The sequence below is a fragment of the Accipiter gentilis genome, chromosome W, assembly GCF_929443795.1.
Source record: "Accipiter gentilis chromosome W, bAccGen1.1, whole genome shotgun sequence".
NCBI lineage: Eukaryota > Metazoa > Chordata > Aves > Accipitriformes > Accipitridae > Astur > Astur gentilis.
In genome coordinates, this window is record NC_064918.1 from 3615987 (window position 1) to 3635195 (window position 19209).

Genomic DNA, 19209 nt, shown 5'->3' on the forward strand with positions numbered 1-19209 from the left:
CCGCATGTGATACTCGGCAACTGCACGTCATTTTTCTGTGGGTTTGTGTTTGAGAAGTGTGTATTATTTCTTCTGAAGAAGAGTAGTTTTTATTTTAAATTCTGCCTTACCCAGCAGACTTGACACCTTCCCCCCCCCCCCCCTTTTCAGCTCAGCATTTATTCACCACATTCCATTCAAGGGCCTGCAAGCAGTTACTATTATGCTGACTGCAGTTGGTCAGTTAAGGCAGGCTTTGTCTGCTCCAGCCGCTGTTCCTGGTGAAGGTTCATAGAAGAAACTGACTGAAATGAGTATGCAAAGACAGATGTTCTCAGTAGCAGTTCATTTGCCCTGTGAACAGAGCAGTGTCTGGCAGTTACATGCCTATGCTGGTACATACATGATGCTGGTAAGAAGGTGTGCATATACTCTTATGAAACCATAGTGTTGTCACAAACATTTTTTTATCTCATAGCGCTGTTTAATACTGGTCTGGGGTCACTTACTTCAAAAGAAGGTCATTCTGCAGTTAATCAGAAATCTTTCAGTGTTGACAATGTCAGAGCAGTGCTTAAGAGTGATGGAGAAGTAGACTTATTAAGCACATTGAGAGTAAGGTACACAAATAGAGGTACTGAAACTGCAGTTTACCCAAACTCAGGCAAATTAACAAAAAAATTTAATAAGAGTATTCAATATAGCACCACACAAAAGGTACACTGTGTTTTGTGTTGCCTTTAAGGAACATGCCAAAAATCTTTCAACCTAGAAAAACTAACGTAAAAAGCTTGCTTGTTCATCAGAGCTTACTCTTTGCTGTTTAGAGAAGCCATTCTGAAAGAACCACAGCTTTTGTACATGTTTGGTCTTCCAGGCAGATTAAGCATTATTCCCTTACCTATTAGTTCTCTTTCAGCTTTTGGGGTTTAAGCTTTGTTCAAAGAAACTCACTTAAGCCAAGGTGCTTTCAGGAAAAGCATAACTCTTACCGGCAGATCCAATTGACGACATACTAGTCATCTGCTAAATTCTGTTTCTTGAAAAAGTAACAGAATTTTGATCAATGGCAATTGTATGAATTGGGGTCTACAAATCAACCCCAGGCAAACTGAGAAAGATTGGGAATCATCTCTTAATTCTGTCTTGGGCTCAAAGATAAACAAGGAGTAATACTTAATAAAATTACAAATAAATTGCATCACAGAAAAAAAGATGAGTGACATTGAAGGGTCATTTACTCCATCTCTTCTTTCAATACAGATTGTTATGCTATAATGGCTTGAAATTATTTCAAATATAAGGTGCCTTTAATGTATTTATTGGTCCCTCACATTCCTTACATAGCTAAACTTTCTTAGCCTGAATTGTTCAGATTAAGTTCTGTATATTAGCTATTACACTATTATGCTTGCATTAAATAGGCTTTATTTTTTTCCTTTGTATAACTGAGGTGAACTGGAAATGTTTCTATTTTGCCTGAATATGGAACACACAGATGTTTCAGAACATCCTTTATTTGATGCATCTTGCAGTTAGAGAAAAGCCAGTTTGCATAAAGGGAACCTTAGCAAGCCAACAATAGTAACAGAGCCATAGTCAAATGAAAATGTAGAATGGACCCAGTGCTAATGCATATAAAGAGACTACTGGAAAACTTCTAGGCTTCCAGCTTCACTGACTCTAGTATAGAACGTGCTTCTTTATACTCTTCGGCTTCTTCCAATTCTTTTTCATTTTCCTGGAATTAAAAACAAAACTTTTGAGTACTTTGAAAATAATGGACATGGAATTAAATTTAAGAAGGAAACTATGAAACAAGGGATATATCATTATTGAAAACACTAGTTTTACATAATTCGAAGCACAGGTAATTTCTTTTGTCCTGCTTAAGGTCCAGGGTAATGGATGTTATGTGTGAATAGATTCGACCTATGCATACCTTTATTTTGTTAAATAAATATTTAAAACCAAGGACAGCATAACCGGAACCAATAACAACATAACTCAGAACAAGAGTACCATTAGGAAAAAGCTTAAGCAGAGACTGACAATTAAAAACCCATACTACTACACAGTTGATTTTAAGCATTGAAAGTGAGCTAAGAACAGAAAGCAACCTTTAAAGACTTCCAAATTCTTAATAAGAATAGTAACTCCCCACATTCCTCATTTTAACTTGTCGTGGTTTAACTCCAGCCAGCAACTAAGTACCACGCAGCCGCTCACTCACTTCCCCCATCCAGTGGGATGGGGGAGGAAATCGGGAAAAAAGGTAAAACTTCTGGGTTGAGATAAGAATGGTTTAATAGAGCAGAAAAGAAGAAACTATAATGATAATGATAACACTAATAAAATGACAACAGTAGTAATGAAAGGATTGGAATGTACAAATGATGCACAGGGCAATAGCTCACCACCCGCCGACCGACACCCCGCCAGTCCCCGAGCAGCGATCCCCGGCGCCCCCCCCCCCCCACTTCCCAGTTCCTAAACTAGATGGGACGTCACATGGTATGGAATACACCGTTGGCCAGTTTGGGTCAGGTGCCTTGGTTGTGTCCTGTGCCAACTTCTTGTGCCCTGGCTGGGCATGAGAAGCTGAAAAATCCTTGACTATAGTCTAAACACTACTGAGCAACAACTGAAAACATCAGTGTTATCAACATTCTTCACATGCTGAACTCAAAACATAGCACTGTATCAGGTACTAGGAAGACAGTTAGCTCTATCCCAGCTGAAACCAGGACATAACTTTGTACAGCACAGCGTTTGGATCAATAGCATCATTTCTGCATACTGCTGAAATCTAGACGAGCTAACTGTCAAGTAACGAGTTGAATGACAAAAGGACCCTAAAGCCTGCCAGGTACTGAGTCTTTATTTTGGAAAACAGTAGAGGCATACCACCAGAGGACAAGATACCTTGAGTTTTCCTTTGAAAAGGGATTTGCATTTTAGCTGTCAAATGTGTCTGGGGCTTAATTTACGGTATGTATTTTTAGCCTCACAGTAGCATTTACATGTGTAGCAGAATTCTTGGTGAAAATTCAGCTTTTAAAATAAGCATGACTATCTCAAACTTAGTATAGTTTCAGTGAATCTATTTGTACAAGATACTATTTATTCCTGCAGGTATTCATAGCTTAAAAATGCAGCACTAGTTCTCATCTCACTAATAAATCATATAAGCAGTATTCAGTAAGGATTCAGCTGTCTTGTTTCTTGTCCATAGCATAATAAAAGTAGTAAGCAAAGTATTTTGACTATTTCAGTTCACTACAAGCATTTTATATACATCTACATGATCTAGAAAGACTACCTAAAGCAAGTGAACTATTTTTTCTGATCATGTAACTATCATGATGTATTGGGTTTGTGTGGTGGGGTTTTGGTAGCAGGGGAGAGGCTGCAGGGGTGGCTCCTGTGAGAAGATGCTAGAAGCTTCCCTAGCTCCAAGTTGGACCCACCTCTAGCCAAGACAGAGCCAATCAGCGACAGTGGTAGCACCTCTGGTGTTGGGAATTGGCTTGATGAAAAAGGACATGGGTCTATAGAAAAGTTGTGCGAGCAGAGTTCTGTGTGAAAGAATGTCAGTTTGAGCAGCAAGATTAGGCCTTGGCCGAAAATAGCTGGCTTTACTGATAACAGGAGAAAAACAACAGCTGGTCTTGCCGTTATCAGGAGAAAGACAGGGACGGTGTGACCTTGGCATAACTTCATAAGTAACTTTTGAAGAAGTTCCCATGAGAAAGTTACGGAACACGCATAGCTGCAAATCACAAGTGGGTGTGTTTTAGTAATGAATAAACATTAGCAATGTACCAATCATATTAGGACTAGTAGGCATAATTATCGCAAACTGTATAAATATGAGCTATCCGTGCAAATAAAGTTGAATCACTTCTATCACTCATATTGGGTCGACTTATGTGCATTCCTCCGCCACTCCAACAAATGGCGCCCAACGTGGGGCCGAAGAAAGGGGAATTGGAGCGATGGACACTGAGAAGCACCGGTAGCAGCGACCGGGGGGCAAAAGATTAACCGAACGCTGATCGTCTTGCTTGGTGTGTTAACTCTCGTGCCTGGACCGTCCAAAAGGGGTTCGCCGTCAGTGAGGGCTACTGGAAAAAGGCTGCAAAGACTTTTTAACCGAGGTGCCTTAATCAAGGAAGCACCAAGGAGTATCAAGAAGCCGGCCGGCAATGGATCAAGAGGTAGCCCTAAAATTATTACAGTGCTTTTTAGAAAAGCGGGGGGTAAATTGCATTAAGCAAGTTTCGGGATTAGTTGCTTTAGGTCGTGTTAAGGGATGCTTTAAGAATCTGGATCTATTACTTAAGGAGAGTGAATGGCGTAGATTAGGAGACATATTATGGGATATGGTAATTGACGATGATAAATCAGCTAAAAAACTAATGAAGCAAGGACAGAAACCTTTCAATTAGTGTGGGTACAGCTTTTGAGCTTAGTACCTGGAATGCTACCGGAACCTCCCTATGGGATGAAATTAGTGACGGGTCTAAAGAAGTTAAAGGTCTTGCAACTTTATGGAAATTGATTAAGGCAACTCTGTAAGAAATGAAAGCAGATCGTAAAGCGTCTGCGTCTGCTTTTGCTGCTCTCTCTCTCCAACCGCAAGCGAAAGGGAAAAGCGGGGAGAAAAACATAATGCAGCGAGAGAGACTTTTTGGAGCTTGTTCGCCTGCTCTTGTGCCCTTGACTTCTGCTCAACTCCCTGGGACTGCCGATATTAATCAGCCATCTGACAGTTCCCAAGCCTCCCTAACCGTACGATTAAAGGAAACCCTACAGAATCAGGGAGTGAGTTAAAATCTGCCTACGAGAAACCAGCCCCCAGATACCACCGTTCAACATGAACAAATTATACCTAGCATATACCCTGATTCAAATAATGCAAACAAGGATTTGGCTACTCTAGTAATAGAACAAAAAGAGACAATGTTAGAATTGTTAAAGGAAACGCGAAAAAGAGACGGGAAAACCAACCGCACCTGCGATAGACGCGGAGCCGCTTGTAGTAGCCGCTTGGAATAGCCGCTGCAGAAGAAAGGCAGAGACATTGGAGGGGAGTAATAAAAGATGCCATTATAGAAGGGACTATGCTCCAAGCATTCCCAGTTATTGCATCAAATGGACAGAAAAAATGGGAGGTGTTTGACTGGAAGGTCATTGAGAAATTAAGGAATGCTGTGAGTCAGTACGGAATCAAATCTGCGTTAACTCACCAAATACAGCAATTCATTTTTTTCTGCTGATACGCTGATACCTCAAGATATTAAACAGCTAGCACAGTTGATTTTGACACCCGCCCAAATGTTAGTGTTTTTCCGGCAGTGGGAGAAGTTCTGTGATAGGGAACAAGCAACATCACGACAACAAACAGATCCCCTATGGGGAGTAACCATGCAGATGCCGATGGGTACTGGACCCTTCGCATCAGGGAACGCTCAGTTACAATGTGTCACTGAGGTTCATCATCTATCACAGATCTTGGCGTATCAAGCTTTTCTTACCATACCAGGCAATATGTACAGCCACGCTTTTACCCAGGTGAAACAGGAGAATACAATTTATGACCACCCTGACGTGAACGAGGGCATGAAAGAAAACATGTTCAAAATACTCGCTTTTGAAAATGCTACTGAAAAGACACGCAAAGCATTGTGTAATTTGCCGAAAAATGCAGACGTCGTTGATATGATAGAATACACGGATCGATCAGTGGACTCACAGAAAGTAGCCTATGCTGCCACAGCTCTCCAAGGAGCTACAAAGAAACACAAGGCCAGTAAGACACCCTTGGTCAAGTGTTCTAACTGTGGCAAACGTGGACACATTAGGAGCAAATGTACAGGTACTGTTAACAATAAGTGCTGCAACAAGTGTAAGAAAGATAACCATACCACCAAGAATACAGGAAGAAGGGAAACTTTACACCGACCGCGAAGGCCTCTCGCACGACGACACGAATGCAAGGGGCTTGAGCTGCCAGCCCTCAGGCAGCCTCGCAACCACCAGATCTGCCACCGCAGGAAGCTCCGGAGTGGATGTGGAAACCGCAGTCAACATAAAGGGACCACTGGGGTTTGGACTTAGTGCATTTTTAATGGGGCAATCTTCAACAGCTCTAGAAGGAATTCTGGTGCTCCCAGGGCTTATTGATGCAGATTTTTGTGGGACTGTGAAAATTATGATTCATGTTTTAATCCCTCCTGTTTCTATTCCTAAAGGTACCAGAATAGCACAATTAGTTCCATTCAGGTCGTGTGTTCCGAACCCAGGTGAAGTACAACGTGGAGATGGTGGATTCGGCTCCACAGGGAAACCGCAGGTATACTTTGCCATGGACACAACAAGAGGTAAACCAGAAAAGGTAGTGCAATTGGAAGGGCCTGATGGAGTTGTCGTCAAGAAACCGATGACAATCAATACAGGAGCTGATGTTACGATTATGTCACGATGTATTTGGCCTCCATCATGGCCATCGATCAATCCAAATTTTGGTATTGCAGGGATAGGGGGCACACAAGCCACCTTAGTAAGTCAGCTACCGATTACATTTGTGTTCCCCGATGGTGAACACATTACGACGTGTCCGTATGTCATGACTACCCCAACTGAATTGTTTGGCCTCGTAGGCCGTGATTTATTGAGCCAAATGAAGGCAATGTTAGTGACCCATCCTTTTTAGGAGCGGTCACTGAGGGGTAGCCAATTCTGAAAATTAGCTGGAAAAGAGATGAGCCTGTTTGGATTGATCAGTAGCTGCTAAATTCTGAAAGGCTGCTAAAAATACAAGGGTTAGTTGAGGACCAATTGAGAGCGGGACATGTTGTCCCTTCTACTAGTCCATGGAATACATCAATATTTACCATTCCCAAGAAAAGTGGGAAATGGAGACTGTTACATGATCTCAGAGCTGTGAATGCGGTGATGCACAGTATGGGAGCCCTGCAGCCAGGTTTGCCGTCTCCAGTTATGCTTCCAGAAGAATGGAATATGTTAATTATAGATCTAAAATATTGCACCCAGATGGCGCTGCACGGTTCGCCTTTTCGGTACCATCGATTAACAAGGCAGAACCCTATAAGAGATACCATTGGGTCGTGTTACCGCAATGAATGCGCAATTCCCCCACGATGTGTCAGGTGCATGTGGCCTGGGCATCAGAGCCTGTAAGAAAGCAGTTCCCTCAGTAACTTGCCACAGGATGAAATTTCAACTCAATTGCAGTACATCTTAAGCCATCGCGGAGTAATAATCACTCCTGAAAAGGTGCAAAAGGCAGCACCTTGGAAGTATTTGGGGTGGCACATAGATGCTAGCAATGTTCAACCTCAGAAGGTTCAAATAACATGAGAAATTTCAACGTTACATGATGTCCAGAAGCTTGTGGGAGATATCCAGTGGGTGCGGAATCTTTGCGGTATCACTAATGGCGATATGACCCCTCTGGTAGAACTCTTGGGTATGAGAACACTGTGCAGATGAGAAACGGGAAATGACAGAGCTGACCAATTGGTTGCAGCGCCACGGGAGCCTCCTCCAGGGAATCGTTTTCAACAAAGCACGGCAATCACATGCGTTCTTGCACCAACCCGCTAGGATGTTAACAAAGCAATTTAACTTACCACTTACTGATGCCCAAGGTATCGTTAAAGCATGCCCCGATTGTCAAAAGGAAGGGCTGGGCTTGGGCTGTGGGGTTAACCCACGAGGTCTTTTGCCATTGCAGTTGTGGCAAATGGATGTCACCCATGTCACGTGGTTTGGTGCAAAGCATTCTGTGCATGTGTGTATTGATACCTATCCTGCTGCCATGTGGGCCACGGCACGAACTGGAGAAAAGGCCTTACATATTGAATGACATCTTCACGCTTCTTTTGCAGTACTGGGTGTGCCTAAAGAAATTAAGATGGACAACAGCCCAGCCTATGGTTCTACACGATTTGCTCGATTTTGTAATTTGTGGGGAATTCACCACGGTACCGGTATTCCACATCTTCCCACAGGACAGGCTATTGTCGAATGGGCCAACCAAACCCTAAAAGAACATGCTGCAAAAATAAAAAGGGGGAACCCAGGGCTTACTCCCAGAGGAACGATTGGCCAAAGCCTTATTTGTGCTAAATTATCTTAGATTGACAGGTGATCGCAAAGACCCACCAATGGTAGTGCATCATGTTCTTTTACAGGCAGAAAGGATGCAACAAAGTACAGGAATCATGGTAATGTATAAGGACCCAGAATCCGGGAAATGGTGCGGATCAGCAGAAGTACAACTTACTGGGAGATCCCGGCTAAGTGGTTCAAGCCATGGCTTCGCACTGATGCTGGTCCCGGAACTGTCCCAGTGGCAACTGGCACGGCACCGGCGGGTGCTGAAGCCACTGATCTGACAGATTCTAACTAATAGAGTATTACTAGCGGACACTGAGTCCTTCAGAGAGGTTTTTAGAACAGCGTGCCTTATTGTATATAGAACTTGCTTTAGGTAAAAAGTGTGTTAAGCATAATTTGATTAAACATAGTGTGATTACGGGAAGACAGTGTGGGGTAAATGTAAAAGTTAGTTAAAGCCAAAATTAGGGGTAAGGTCTATTTCCATTAATAACCTGGGAACGAGGTTGTGTTTCCACAGATACAGGCCCACGACGGACTCCTGTTCGATTTGCACGACCATCATCATCTGGAGCATCATAGATGATGTGGCAATATGAATACTACCTCAGCCGAAAACTAATGTATAGGTCACCTTGGCTAACATAACAGGTCAAGATTCTCTGTGCATCGCAACTCTATCAGAAAGCCCATGAACCAATAGACAAGATGGCTATGACTCGTGCAGCGTGCCTGGCCAGCGAGCACACGTGTCATAGATTGCAACCGAGGCGGACTTTTGGCACCTGCTGGCCACGTGTGCTAAAACCCGTTCCTCTGCAAATGTATAGATACTGGGATTTTCCGAAGAGCATCGGGCTGGTGTACGGTGAGGCCATCGTTGCCTCTGTGGGGATGCCCACGGAAAGCTGGCACTTACCGATTGCTGGGCTGAGTTCGTGGAGCAAGATGGCACAAGAATGTATGGATGGTTCATTTTCCTCATAGTCCTCATGGTCTGGGTCATTAGGGGTAACAGGTTGGCTCAAAGAAATATGGGCATTATTGTAGTTACTGTGATTGTAGCTATTGTAATAGTTTTACCTTGTTCAGCTTATTAAGGAAAATGGCATCCCAAGTTATTAAACAAGCCTGGATTGCTCAAAAACAAAAAGAGGGAGAAAGATTTAAACAGAGACCTACAGTGGATTCGACCTTGTTGTGGTATTACAAATACAGACTTACAGCCGCTGCTGGATTTATTGCGGGGCAGCGATAGCTTAACTTCTACAAGATAACTATGCACCGGGACGGCAAGCCTTGGCAGCAATTGGACAAAAAATCACATCATCCATGTCTGGCAGATACGTTCCTGATTTACCCATAAATTTGAAACCTTATGCTGAGATTGATATGGAACACACTGACTGTAGTAAGCAGCATGACAGTGACACCGGTGATTGATCCACATCGGTTAATGCCATGGGACAGTAAGAATGTTTGGGTGTCACTAGCTAAAGCTATTAATCAAATCTCTTTTTGTGTGTCATTGGCATTACCTGAACAGTCTTTTATTCTTATGTATTTTATTAGGTATAATGTTGTTTTTACTGTGTTTAATTAATTGTGTTCATAGATCTTTGCAAAGGGCAATACAGCAGGTGTTAAAATTTTACCTCAATCTATACACAAACAAATAGATTGGCTGAAGAAACATACACAAAAGATCCAGCAAGAAACTAGTTGGTTTGATGGGGTGTTACAATCAATATTTGGCGGGATAACACCATGTCTAATGTCATTGATTAAGAAAGCCTTACGATGGTTAGGTATATTGATATTAATCTGTGTAATAGTCAGGATTGTGTATGGGTACATGATAAAAGGAGTCTCAAAGCTGACACACCAAGCTCTACTCACACAAAAAGAAAAAGGGGGAATTGTTGGGAAGTGGCTTGATGAAAAAGGACATGGGTCTATAGAAAAGTTGTGCGAGCAGAGTTCTGTGTGAAAGAATGTCAGTTTGAGCAGCAAGATTAGGCCTTGGCTGAAAATAGCTGGCTTTACTGATAGCAGGAGAAAACCAGCAGCTGGTCTTGCCGTTATCAGGAGAAAGACAGGGACGGTGTGACCTTGGCATAACTTCATAAGTAACTTTTGAAGAAGTTCCCATGAGAAAGTTACGGAACATGCATAGCTGCAAACTACAAGTGGGTGTGTTTTAGTAATGAATAAACATTAGCAATGTACCAATCATATTAGGACTAGTAGGCATAATTATCACAAACTGTATAAATATGAGCTATCCGTGCAAATAAAGTTGAATCACTTCTATCACTCATATTGGGTCGACTTATGTGCATTCCTCCGCCGCTCCAACACTCTGGGATAATATATTTAAGAAGGGAAAACCTGCAGCGGGAGGGGAGTGGGATGTGAGAGAAACACCTAGGCAGACACTAAGGTCAGTGAAGAAGGAGGGGGAGGAGGTGATTCCCCTGCAGCCTGTGGTGAGACAGCAGGCTGTCCCCCTGCAGCCTGTGGAGATGAATGGTGGAGCAGATGCCCACCTGTAGCCCATGGAGGAGCCCACACTGGAGTAGGTGGATGCCCCTGAAGAAGGCCGTGACTCCGTGGGAAAAGCCCGTGCTGGAGCAGTCTGTATCTGAAGGACTGCAGCCCACAGAAAGGACCCATGCTGGAGGAGTTTGTGAAGGACTGCAGCCCGTGGGAGGGACCCCACACTGGAGCAGAGGAAGAGTGTGAGGAGTCCTTCCCCTGAGGAGGAAGGAGCAGCAGAGACAACGTGTGATGAACTGATCACAACCCCCATTCCCCGTCCCACTGCACTGCTCAGGAGGAGGAGGTAGAGAAAATCGGGAGTGGAGTTGAGCCCAGGAAGAAGGGAGGGGTGGGGGGAAGGTGTTTTAAGATTTGTTTTACTTCTCATTACCCTGTTTTGATTTGAATAGTAACAAATTAAATTGATTTTGGTTTTTTTTCCCCCAAGTTGAGTCTGGTTTTTGCCCATGACCATAATTGGTGAGTGATCTCTCCCTGTCCTTGTCTCGACCCACAAGCTTTTCATGATATTTTCTCCTCCCCATCCCACCGGGGGGGGGGGGGGGGGGCAGGAGGAGTGAGTGAGCAGCCTTGTGGTGCTTTGTTGCTGGCTGGGCTTAAACCATGACACACAGGAATTCAGAGTCCATTGTAACAGTTCAGTATTTAAGTGTATGTTGAGTGTGTACTCCCTTAAAGACAGCTTCTAATATTCTAACACACACAGTTTTCATAGACTGAAGACCAAGTCTGCAAAGACAGTTATCTAAAATGAAATATTGGTATGTTATAGGATGCTAGTCTTGGGACCTATAAAAAGTAATTCTTCAGTCCAATTCTAATATGCTGCAATTGCACTACAGGCAAGCATGTTTCTCGAAGTTCATCAAGGAACAGCAGCATTTCTTGATTGGTGGATTTTGGTGCTATACTTACTAGTAGTTGAACAAGATCTGCATGTGCAACTTCTAATCTGCGCTGGCAGTCTGGAATCATCATTCGTGACTCTTGTAAGATCTCAATCTGTGAAAATTAGAAGCCAATAAAATGAGAACATATTCCAGATGGGAGTGTTATTTTTTAAGACAAGTCTTTACTCTGAAAAATCAGTAGTCCAGTCATCATCTAGGAACTTCAGAACAGTGGTACCTATTTTCTGAATAGGCTCTTTTATCAAAAGATACACTTAGCATAATTACTTAAAACTCTGTTAATTTACAGGACACTTCCATTTACTTTGTGCTTAATGAAATATAAAGTATTAAGTGTAAAAGAGTATTTAGAATAATTTTTTCCTTAGAAAAAGGTACTGCCTGGTAAGCTTTCCATACAGCATTTGTTAAAAAGGCTATTTAAAACAAACTTTCTCCTGCTGTCGTGAAGCAGCTTCATCCAGAATGGGATCAGCTGGCTATATAAATATCTCCTGCATCTTTTGGGTAATAAAAAAACCAGTGTTCAGATAATACCACATAGAGATAATTACTGCATCAAAAAAGTTATTGAGATATTGATCACATTGTGTGCACACTGCAGGAAGCTCTGACTGAAAGAGAAAGGTAAAGAAAAATGAAAAGCAAAGACCAGCAGGCTCGTATTTTTGATGCTTATCATGCATAAAAAGTTATTACTTATCCTTGTGCTTCATTTTAGGAGAAAGATTATTCTCGCCATGAACAAAATCACTAAAATGGCACCTCACCGAATCTGAACATCTTGCTTCCTCCTACAGAAAAAATCAGATTTATACAAGGGAGCATTTATTTCATGGAACATTTCTGGATCTGAAATCCAACCACTGAGAAGAAAAGGTGTGCAGAGTTGTTCAATAATGTTAAATCTATTTAGAAATGAAAATAGGTTAGATATTAGTATGAAACCTCTTCTGCATTCAGGATAACCTGCAATAGGTGGCTTTCACTTTAAATGGCTTACTTCATTCTGTCATTCCTATGTTGTATTCTTTCAGTATTAATGCTGCCGTACTGAAGGGAACACTGTCATCACAAAAGGGAAGATAAGCTATGTCTAAGAATGTATTTATGCATACAGGAAGGCCTTTTGTAGTACAACATTATCATCATTCTTAAGTGTCATATGCTTAAGTTCTTAGTTCAAGTCATTTTTGAGAGAAAGGGTTTAAAAACTTTGTTTCTAATTTCCTTTCAGAGAATCTAGGGCAAAACCTGTCTACTTTGAAGCAAAGATGGGTGACAAATGTTTAAAAAAAGTTAAGCATCCCCAAATTCCAGTTCTCATTGGTATTATCACTTTCTTTTAAGCATTCAGCATTGGACTGTATTAAAAATAAGACTAGTCAGTTTGCAAGTTATACTTTCAGCAGTGAATGAATAAAGATTTGTAACTTCTATAGAATGAGGTATGCCATGAGATAATGCCTTCTGCTTTATGTACTACAACTTTGTTCTACAAAGAATACCTACAGGAGTGAGAATATCCAATAATGACTTCCTTGGGCTGGTATTGCTAAATAGTTGTGCGTTGTAAAGCTGGTGGATGATATGGAAAGTAGTAACTTATTTGACATATGCCACTCAATAAGCAATCTGGGAAGGCATATAAACTGTAGTCCTAGCTGTTGTAAGAAAAGAACAAAACTACCCTAACCACGCTGTTCAAAACAGAATTTGACTGTGATCTAAAGGGGTACCTGAGTTTTATTTACATTTGCCTGCAGTTATGCAATAAAAAACAGAAGGAAGATAAATCCTGTAACTACATTGAGTAGGTACAAACAGTTGAAGATTGGAACAGGAATTTTGTGGAACCAAGATTATTAGTTGATAACTTCTACATAAACCACTTTTTTTCCAAGATAATCCCAGATGGACCATTTACTGTTACAAATGTATATAATAAAGCAAAGTCAAAAGCTCAAATAATTAGATAAGCTTTAGGACTGGAATTTTAAAAAAGCGTTAGCTCTCCAAATTCTATCAAAATTTAAACAGCAGCCTTCTCCCCTCCCCCAATACATTCTAGAAACTTTCTGACTAAATTCTAAGGAGTTTAAATTATAAGCAGGTCACAGAGGAAGTTATTACATGAAACTGATCTAACTTTGCAAAGAACCATAAATATCTTCAAGGTTTCTGTGAATTACAATGCCAAATAGAAGTATTAAAAAACTGGAGTAACTGAAGTGCATATAAATAAAGTGTTAAGACAAAAGCAATAAAGCACAAAAGTATGTACAGAGAGAAGCAAATTGAATTTGTTGTCAATAAGTGTTCATAGGACCAGAAGAGCTACTGTGACTAGTGAGGATGATGTCCCTATTCCTTTAAGTGTAATGATAAAATCCAGTTAAACAAATCTCTTCAAAGAGCCACATTTCTGGTCAGTTGTCTTTCAGGATTGAAGGTATTTCTACTAAGGGAGCAGATGTCTGGCATCTTTCAAAAGAAAGCAATCTGCTCAGATGTGATGGAGCTCTTAACTGTTGCAGGGTATATAGCCTATTTACTAAACATGATGTGGATTTTTTTGTAAATTGGTTCAGATGTCAAAGAACTAGTGTGCATAATATAATGCACTATTGTCCTGGTTTCAGCTGGGATAGAGTTAATTTTCTTTCTAGTAGCTGGTATAGTGTTATGTTTTGGGTTCAGTATGAGAAGAATGTTGATAACACACTGATGTTTTCAGTTGTTGCTAAGTAGTGTTTAGACTAAGTCAAGGATTTTTCAGCTTGTGATGCCCAGCCAGCAAGAAGGCTGGAGGGGCACAAGAAGTTGGGAGGGGACACAACTAGGGCAGCTGACCCAAACTGGACAAAGGGGTATTCCATACCATGTGATGTCATGTCTAGGATATAAACTGGGGGGAGTTGGCCAGGGGGTGGATTGCTGCTCTGGAACTAACTGGGCATTGGTCAGCGAGTGGTGAGCAATTGCATTGTGCATCACTTGTTTTGTATATTCCAATTCTATTATTGTTGTTGTTATTATTATCATCATTCTGTTGTTATTATTATTATTATTATCATTATTTTCTTCCTTTCTGTCCTATTAAACTGTCTTTATCTCAACCCAAAAGTTTTACCTTTTTTTTTGCCGATTCTCTCCTCCATCCCACTGGGTGTGGGGGGGAGTGAGCAAGCAGCTGTGTGGTGCTTAGTGCCAGCCTGGGGTTAAACTACAACAACTATCAATAGCCTTCAATCTGTTTTCCATAAATTCCAGATTGCACTGACAGATAAAGCAGAACTGGAAACAGAAAAGCCAAATAGATGCAAACACACAGATCCACCTACCAGTTGCTTAAGTGGAAGGGCACCATAACAAAAATTGGACAATTATTTTACACATTCAAAATAAGCACAAAGGCCAAACACAACTCTATGAGAAACAGCTGAGGAGGCAATGCCCAAGGCTTTAAACATAAGGAACTTTGATTTTAGCAGGTCCTACAATAAAAGTTCAAAGCCAGTATTTCGACTTATCTTGGCAGATCAGAGCTGCTCAGATGAGGCAGATTCTCTATTTTTTGGCTCCACTCAAGCACTTATACTAATCCAAATTTTTGATACTTTAAGAATACAAATAAATATTACTGCTTATGAGTGTTGATACCAAGTATTCTGCAACAGGAAGCAATTTTGCTCAGCCTGACGTATTGCTATAATGGGGACAACAGTTTCATGTTTCAAAAAGATGGAAGCAGGGTTTGGTGTTTTTTTTTTTTGTTTTGGGGTGGGTGGTTTGGTTTTTTTTTCAGCTTACCCACAACTTAACAAGAGATTGAGAGATGTGCGGACCCACAAATAACTTGAAAACAACAAGAAATCCTCCATAGGACGCTCTGTTGTTCCTTGATCTTAAGAAGGACAGCCTAATAAACTACTGGGTCACAGGGTATAGTGACAATATTATTTTATATGACAAAAGATAGGCTAAGAAAAATTAGAAATGTGAATGAGTCATATATATATGAATTACATACACACACATGCTTTTAAATACTGCCTCATAATCACTTGCCCTTTGTTGCACAACTGAAAACAGATAATCATAACAGTATGGATCTACTCAAAGACAGTAGTAGAGAAGAAAAAGCATGCAAATAATTCAGTTTGCTAAGAAAAGTGCTACTTGTTTGAACTACTTTTCATCAGAAAGTTTGTAAAACACTTGGAATCCATTGACCAGTTACAGCCATATCTGATGGAAGGACAGAGATCCAAAATAAAAAAAGGACATCTCTAAGAATCATGAATACCAGTGGTTCCAAAATTAATAATCCTACTAAGGAAAAAAATGTAGCACAAAGTAAACAGTGATGCTAAGGCTACTGGTTGTCTAATCAACATATTTGTAACTTAAATCCACAGCATGGTATTACTTTTCACCTCACTGGTAATCAGAGAATATAAAGGCACAAGGTGGTGGGCCAGGATGGTGGCAAGGGGACACAGGGTGTAGGACAGCATAGGTGATGTAGGAGAAAGCTGGGTATAGGGAAGGCAGGAGCTCACAGGAGACACAGCATTAAGGGGCATATAGAGGGGACCCCCCCAAAAAAAACCCTGTAGGAAACCAAGTTTTATTAGTTCTACTTCCTTTGAAGCAACTTGTTTTATTTTCACATAGCAGGCCCAAAAGAAAGCTTGAGCCATCCACAAATATAAGATACAAGAACACACTGCAGTCTGTTGTGAGTTTTGCCAAATACATTTGATCAAAACACTTCTGAAGGACCACGAACAAAAGCTTGCAGTAAAGAATTGGAGAACTTTGATTTGTTTCTATAGTGCTTGAGCGTTTCAGGCACTGAAATGACTGTGTATCAACTACCATTTGTAGCAAGAAAGCTGGAGGAGAAGAAAACCCTTTAGATCTAAACGCCTCAGTATTTCAAACAAGCTTTCTCTGCAGCTCCTCTCAGGTGAGGGCCAGTCCTGTTTCTTTTATAGCAGATCACCTTAAGACATAAAAGGCAGAAAGGTTCCTTTGGTCTTTTTGGAAAACAGTTTGTCACTGGCTGTTTTCCACTAGTGTACAACTGTAAGGTTTTCTTCATTGCCAGCAGCAGGGGATGGAGGGAGAACACCACATGACTCGAAGCTAAAAAATGGAGATACTGTTCAGAGGACAGAAACAAAACTCCCGTGTCCTCCACTGAAAAAGTTTTTAATTGAATACTCTGTATCATAAATTACAGATACTGTTCCTTTAAAATTAACTTAGAGGATGATAATGGAATTATCCATTACAGAAAGTTGTCATTTAATCAGCAGGCAGCACATTTCCTCCCAGCAACTCTAAATTCTACTTGAACAGATCTGTGTTGATGCAAGTATAAAGCCTCACCCTGTAAACAGGTGAGAGGTGGTAAACATCTGAATGAAGAGGTTTCTTTGGAAGTAGCATGAAGAAAACACTGACAAAAGACAGACTTGCTTTCCCAACAAGAATGGCTCAACCTTGTTAGAACAAATAACCAAATTTTCTCTCTGCCAAGGTTAAGCCTGGGGGAGAGGTTTAGAGGGTTGGGTTTTTTTGTTGTTTTTTGTTTGCTTGTTATAGATGCTGAAAGCATGCCTTGCTAAAAGGTAGCAGGCTGGTTAGGAGATGTTTTAGAATAAGCCTGAAGGTTTGGGAGGAATCCCCCATCTGTTTTGTGGAGGCAAAATACCTGGGGAAATATTTGTGCTAAAATTGGAAGCAGAACAGATATGGGAAGTTCCCTAGATAGACAGAAGACAAAAAAAGTCAAGTCCAGATTTTTTTCCTCCCTCTAGAACAGAGGAAAAGTGAGCCCAGCTACAGAAGAAATTAATCATGTCACATCTAGGTGGCAAGTCTTTTCTACCACAGGAATGTTGCCATACTAACTTATTCCAAATATTGCACAAGTGCCTTTAATCTTCAATATAAAATCTGGAATCCAAAAGGTTTCCTAGATAAAAAGGAAAACAGCCTCTGGAAAACAGAAGGGAAAAAGGAAGATCACAGTAATGATTTTTCGTCATTTGGTCTCTTTCAGAAAGCACGTTAGGCAATAAAACCAAAGTTTGAAAGCATTTTTAATATCACCTGTATGTTAGGAATATTATTCTGTATTTAGTACAGAGAATTCCAAGTTGCTAGCTTTTAAGGAAACAAATTGTGCTTGTTAAGGATACTGTCCAAATACATAAGGGGGAGCATTAGACCCTCCATTAGCATTTCCACTGCCTCTTTACCTAGGCAGCTAGAGCTACAGAGTTCAGATTATTAAGCAAAGATCATATATTCTTAGAAAAAACAATAACTTGTGAAAATAATCAGACTGCAGTGAAACTGTATGTTTCATCTAATCTTACTGTACTTAATCAGTGAGAAGATTGAAACTTTGTTTGAACCAATAGGGTGGGGGGTGGAAAGAGTCAAGAACTTAAAAAGCCAACTGAGCTGTGGTGGGTTGACCTTGGCGGGATGTCAGGTGCCCACCAAGCCGCTCTATCCCTCCCCCTCCTCAGTGGGGGGGGGGGGGGGGGGGGAAATAAGATGGAAAAAATTCATGGGTCAAGATAAAGGCAGTTTAATAAAAGCAAAAGCAAAGGCTGCACATGGAAGCAAAGGAAAACATAAGATTTATTCTCTACTTTCCATCAGCAGGCAATGGCCAGCCACTTCCTGGGAAGCAGGGCTTCAGCATGCATAGCAGTTCCTCCAGAAGACAAACGTTGTAATATCAAAGGCCCCCTGCCCCCTCCTTTCTCTTAGCTTTTATTGCTGAGCAGAAGTCATATTGACGTGCGGAAAACAGACTCCACAATCAGTGAGATTGTAAAGTAGGTATGTTCATTCAGCGCTGGGCGGCATGGGGGGTAGTCCCGCCAAAGTCGTGCGTGCCCGACTCAGCAGTTCGCCTCAAGTTTATACAGTCAGGTGTTACATATTCACAATGGCTATACATATGCATGACCTATCCCCGCTTCATATTAAAATTAGCTCCGAGAGGTCATTTCAATAGTCCCCTCTGTCGTGGTTTCAGCCCAGCCGGTAACAAAGGACCACGCAGCCGCTCGCTCACTCCTCCGCCCCCCTCCGGTGGGATGGGGAGGAGACGGAGGAGAGAAAAAGAAAAAGAAACTGGAACCTCGAGGGTTGAGATAAAGGCAGTTTACTGGGACAAACACAAAGAGATTACAACAACAACAACGGCACTAATGAAAAAAGTATACAAAAAGAGTGATGCACAGTGCAACTGCTCACCACCCGGGACCCAACGCTCCGCCACTTCCCCCACCGAAAACCGAGACCACCCCCTGGCCCGCTCCCCATTTATATACTGAGCATGATGTCACATGGTATGGAATAGCTCCTTGGCTAGTTCAGGTCAGCTGCCCCGGCTATGCCCCCACCTCCCAGGTTCCTGTAAAAATTAACTCTATCCCAGCTGAACCCAGGACATTATCCACCCCTTATTCTATACCATCTACATCATGCCCAGATCTTACATTTTTTTCCAATCAACCACTACTACTTTCCTTGTCATATATATAAGTATATGGACTCCTCCCCCCGACCTCGC

General features: G+C 41.5%; 2 protein-coding genes across 2 annotated transcripts in view; both read right to left on the reverse strand.

Moving 5' to 3' along the window:
• LOC126035324 (uncharacterized protein YagA-like) overlaps nt 1-19209 on the reverse strand; it is a 215819-nt gene that overhangs the window by 156340 nt on the left and 40270 nt on the right. The gene's annotated exons all lie outside the window — the stretch shown is intronic.
• On the reverse strand, nt 1481-16814 carry LOC126035402 (tubulin-specific chaperone A-like). Its single transcript, XM_049793965.1, has 3 exons — nt 16612-16814; nt 11605-11691; nt 1481-1720 (listed from the first exon to the last, which is right to left on the reverse strand). The coding sequence occupies exons 1-3, from the start codon at nt 16708-16710 to the stop codon at nt 1640-1642; spliced, it is 267 nt and encodes an 88-aa protein (XP_049649922.1). The 5' UTR covers nt 16711-16814; the 3' UTR covers nt 1481-1639.

What these genes read in the sequence shown, in the direction of transcription:
- LOC126035402 (XM_049793965.1), bottom strand. Translation starts at nt 16,710, where the DNA reads ATGAAGAAAACCTTACAGTTGTACACTAGTGGAAAACAGCCAGTGACA. An exon ending in TCTGCCTTTTATGTCTTAAG is followed by an intron (nt 11,692 to 16,611) that starts GTGATCTGCTAT and finishes TAATTTTCACAG; the next exon opens with ATTGAGATCTTACAAGAGTC. An exon ending in CAGATCTTGTTCAACTACTA is followed by an intron (nt 1,721 to 11,604) that starts GTAAGTATAGCA and finishes TTTTAATTCCAG; the next exon opens with GAAAATGAAAAAGAATTGGA.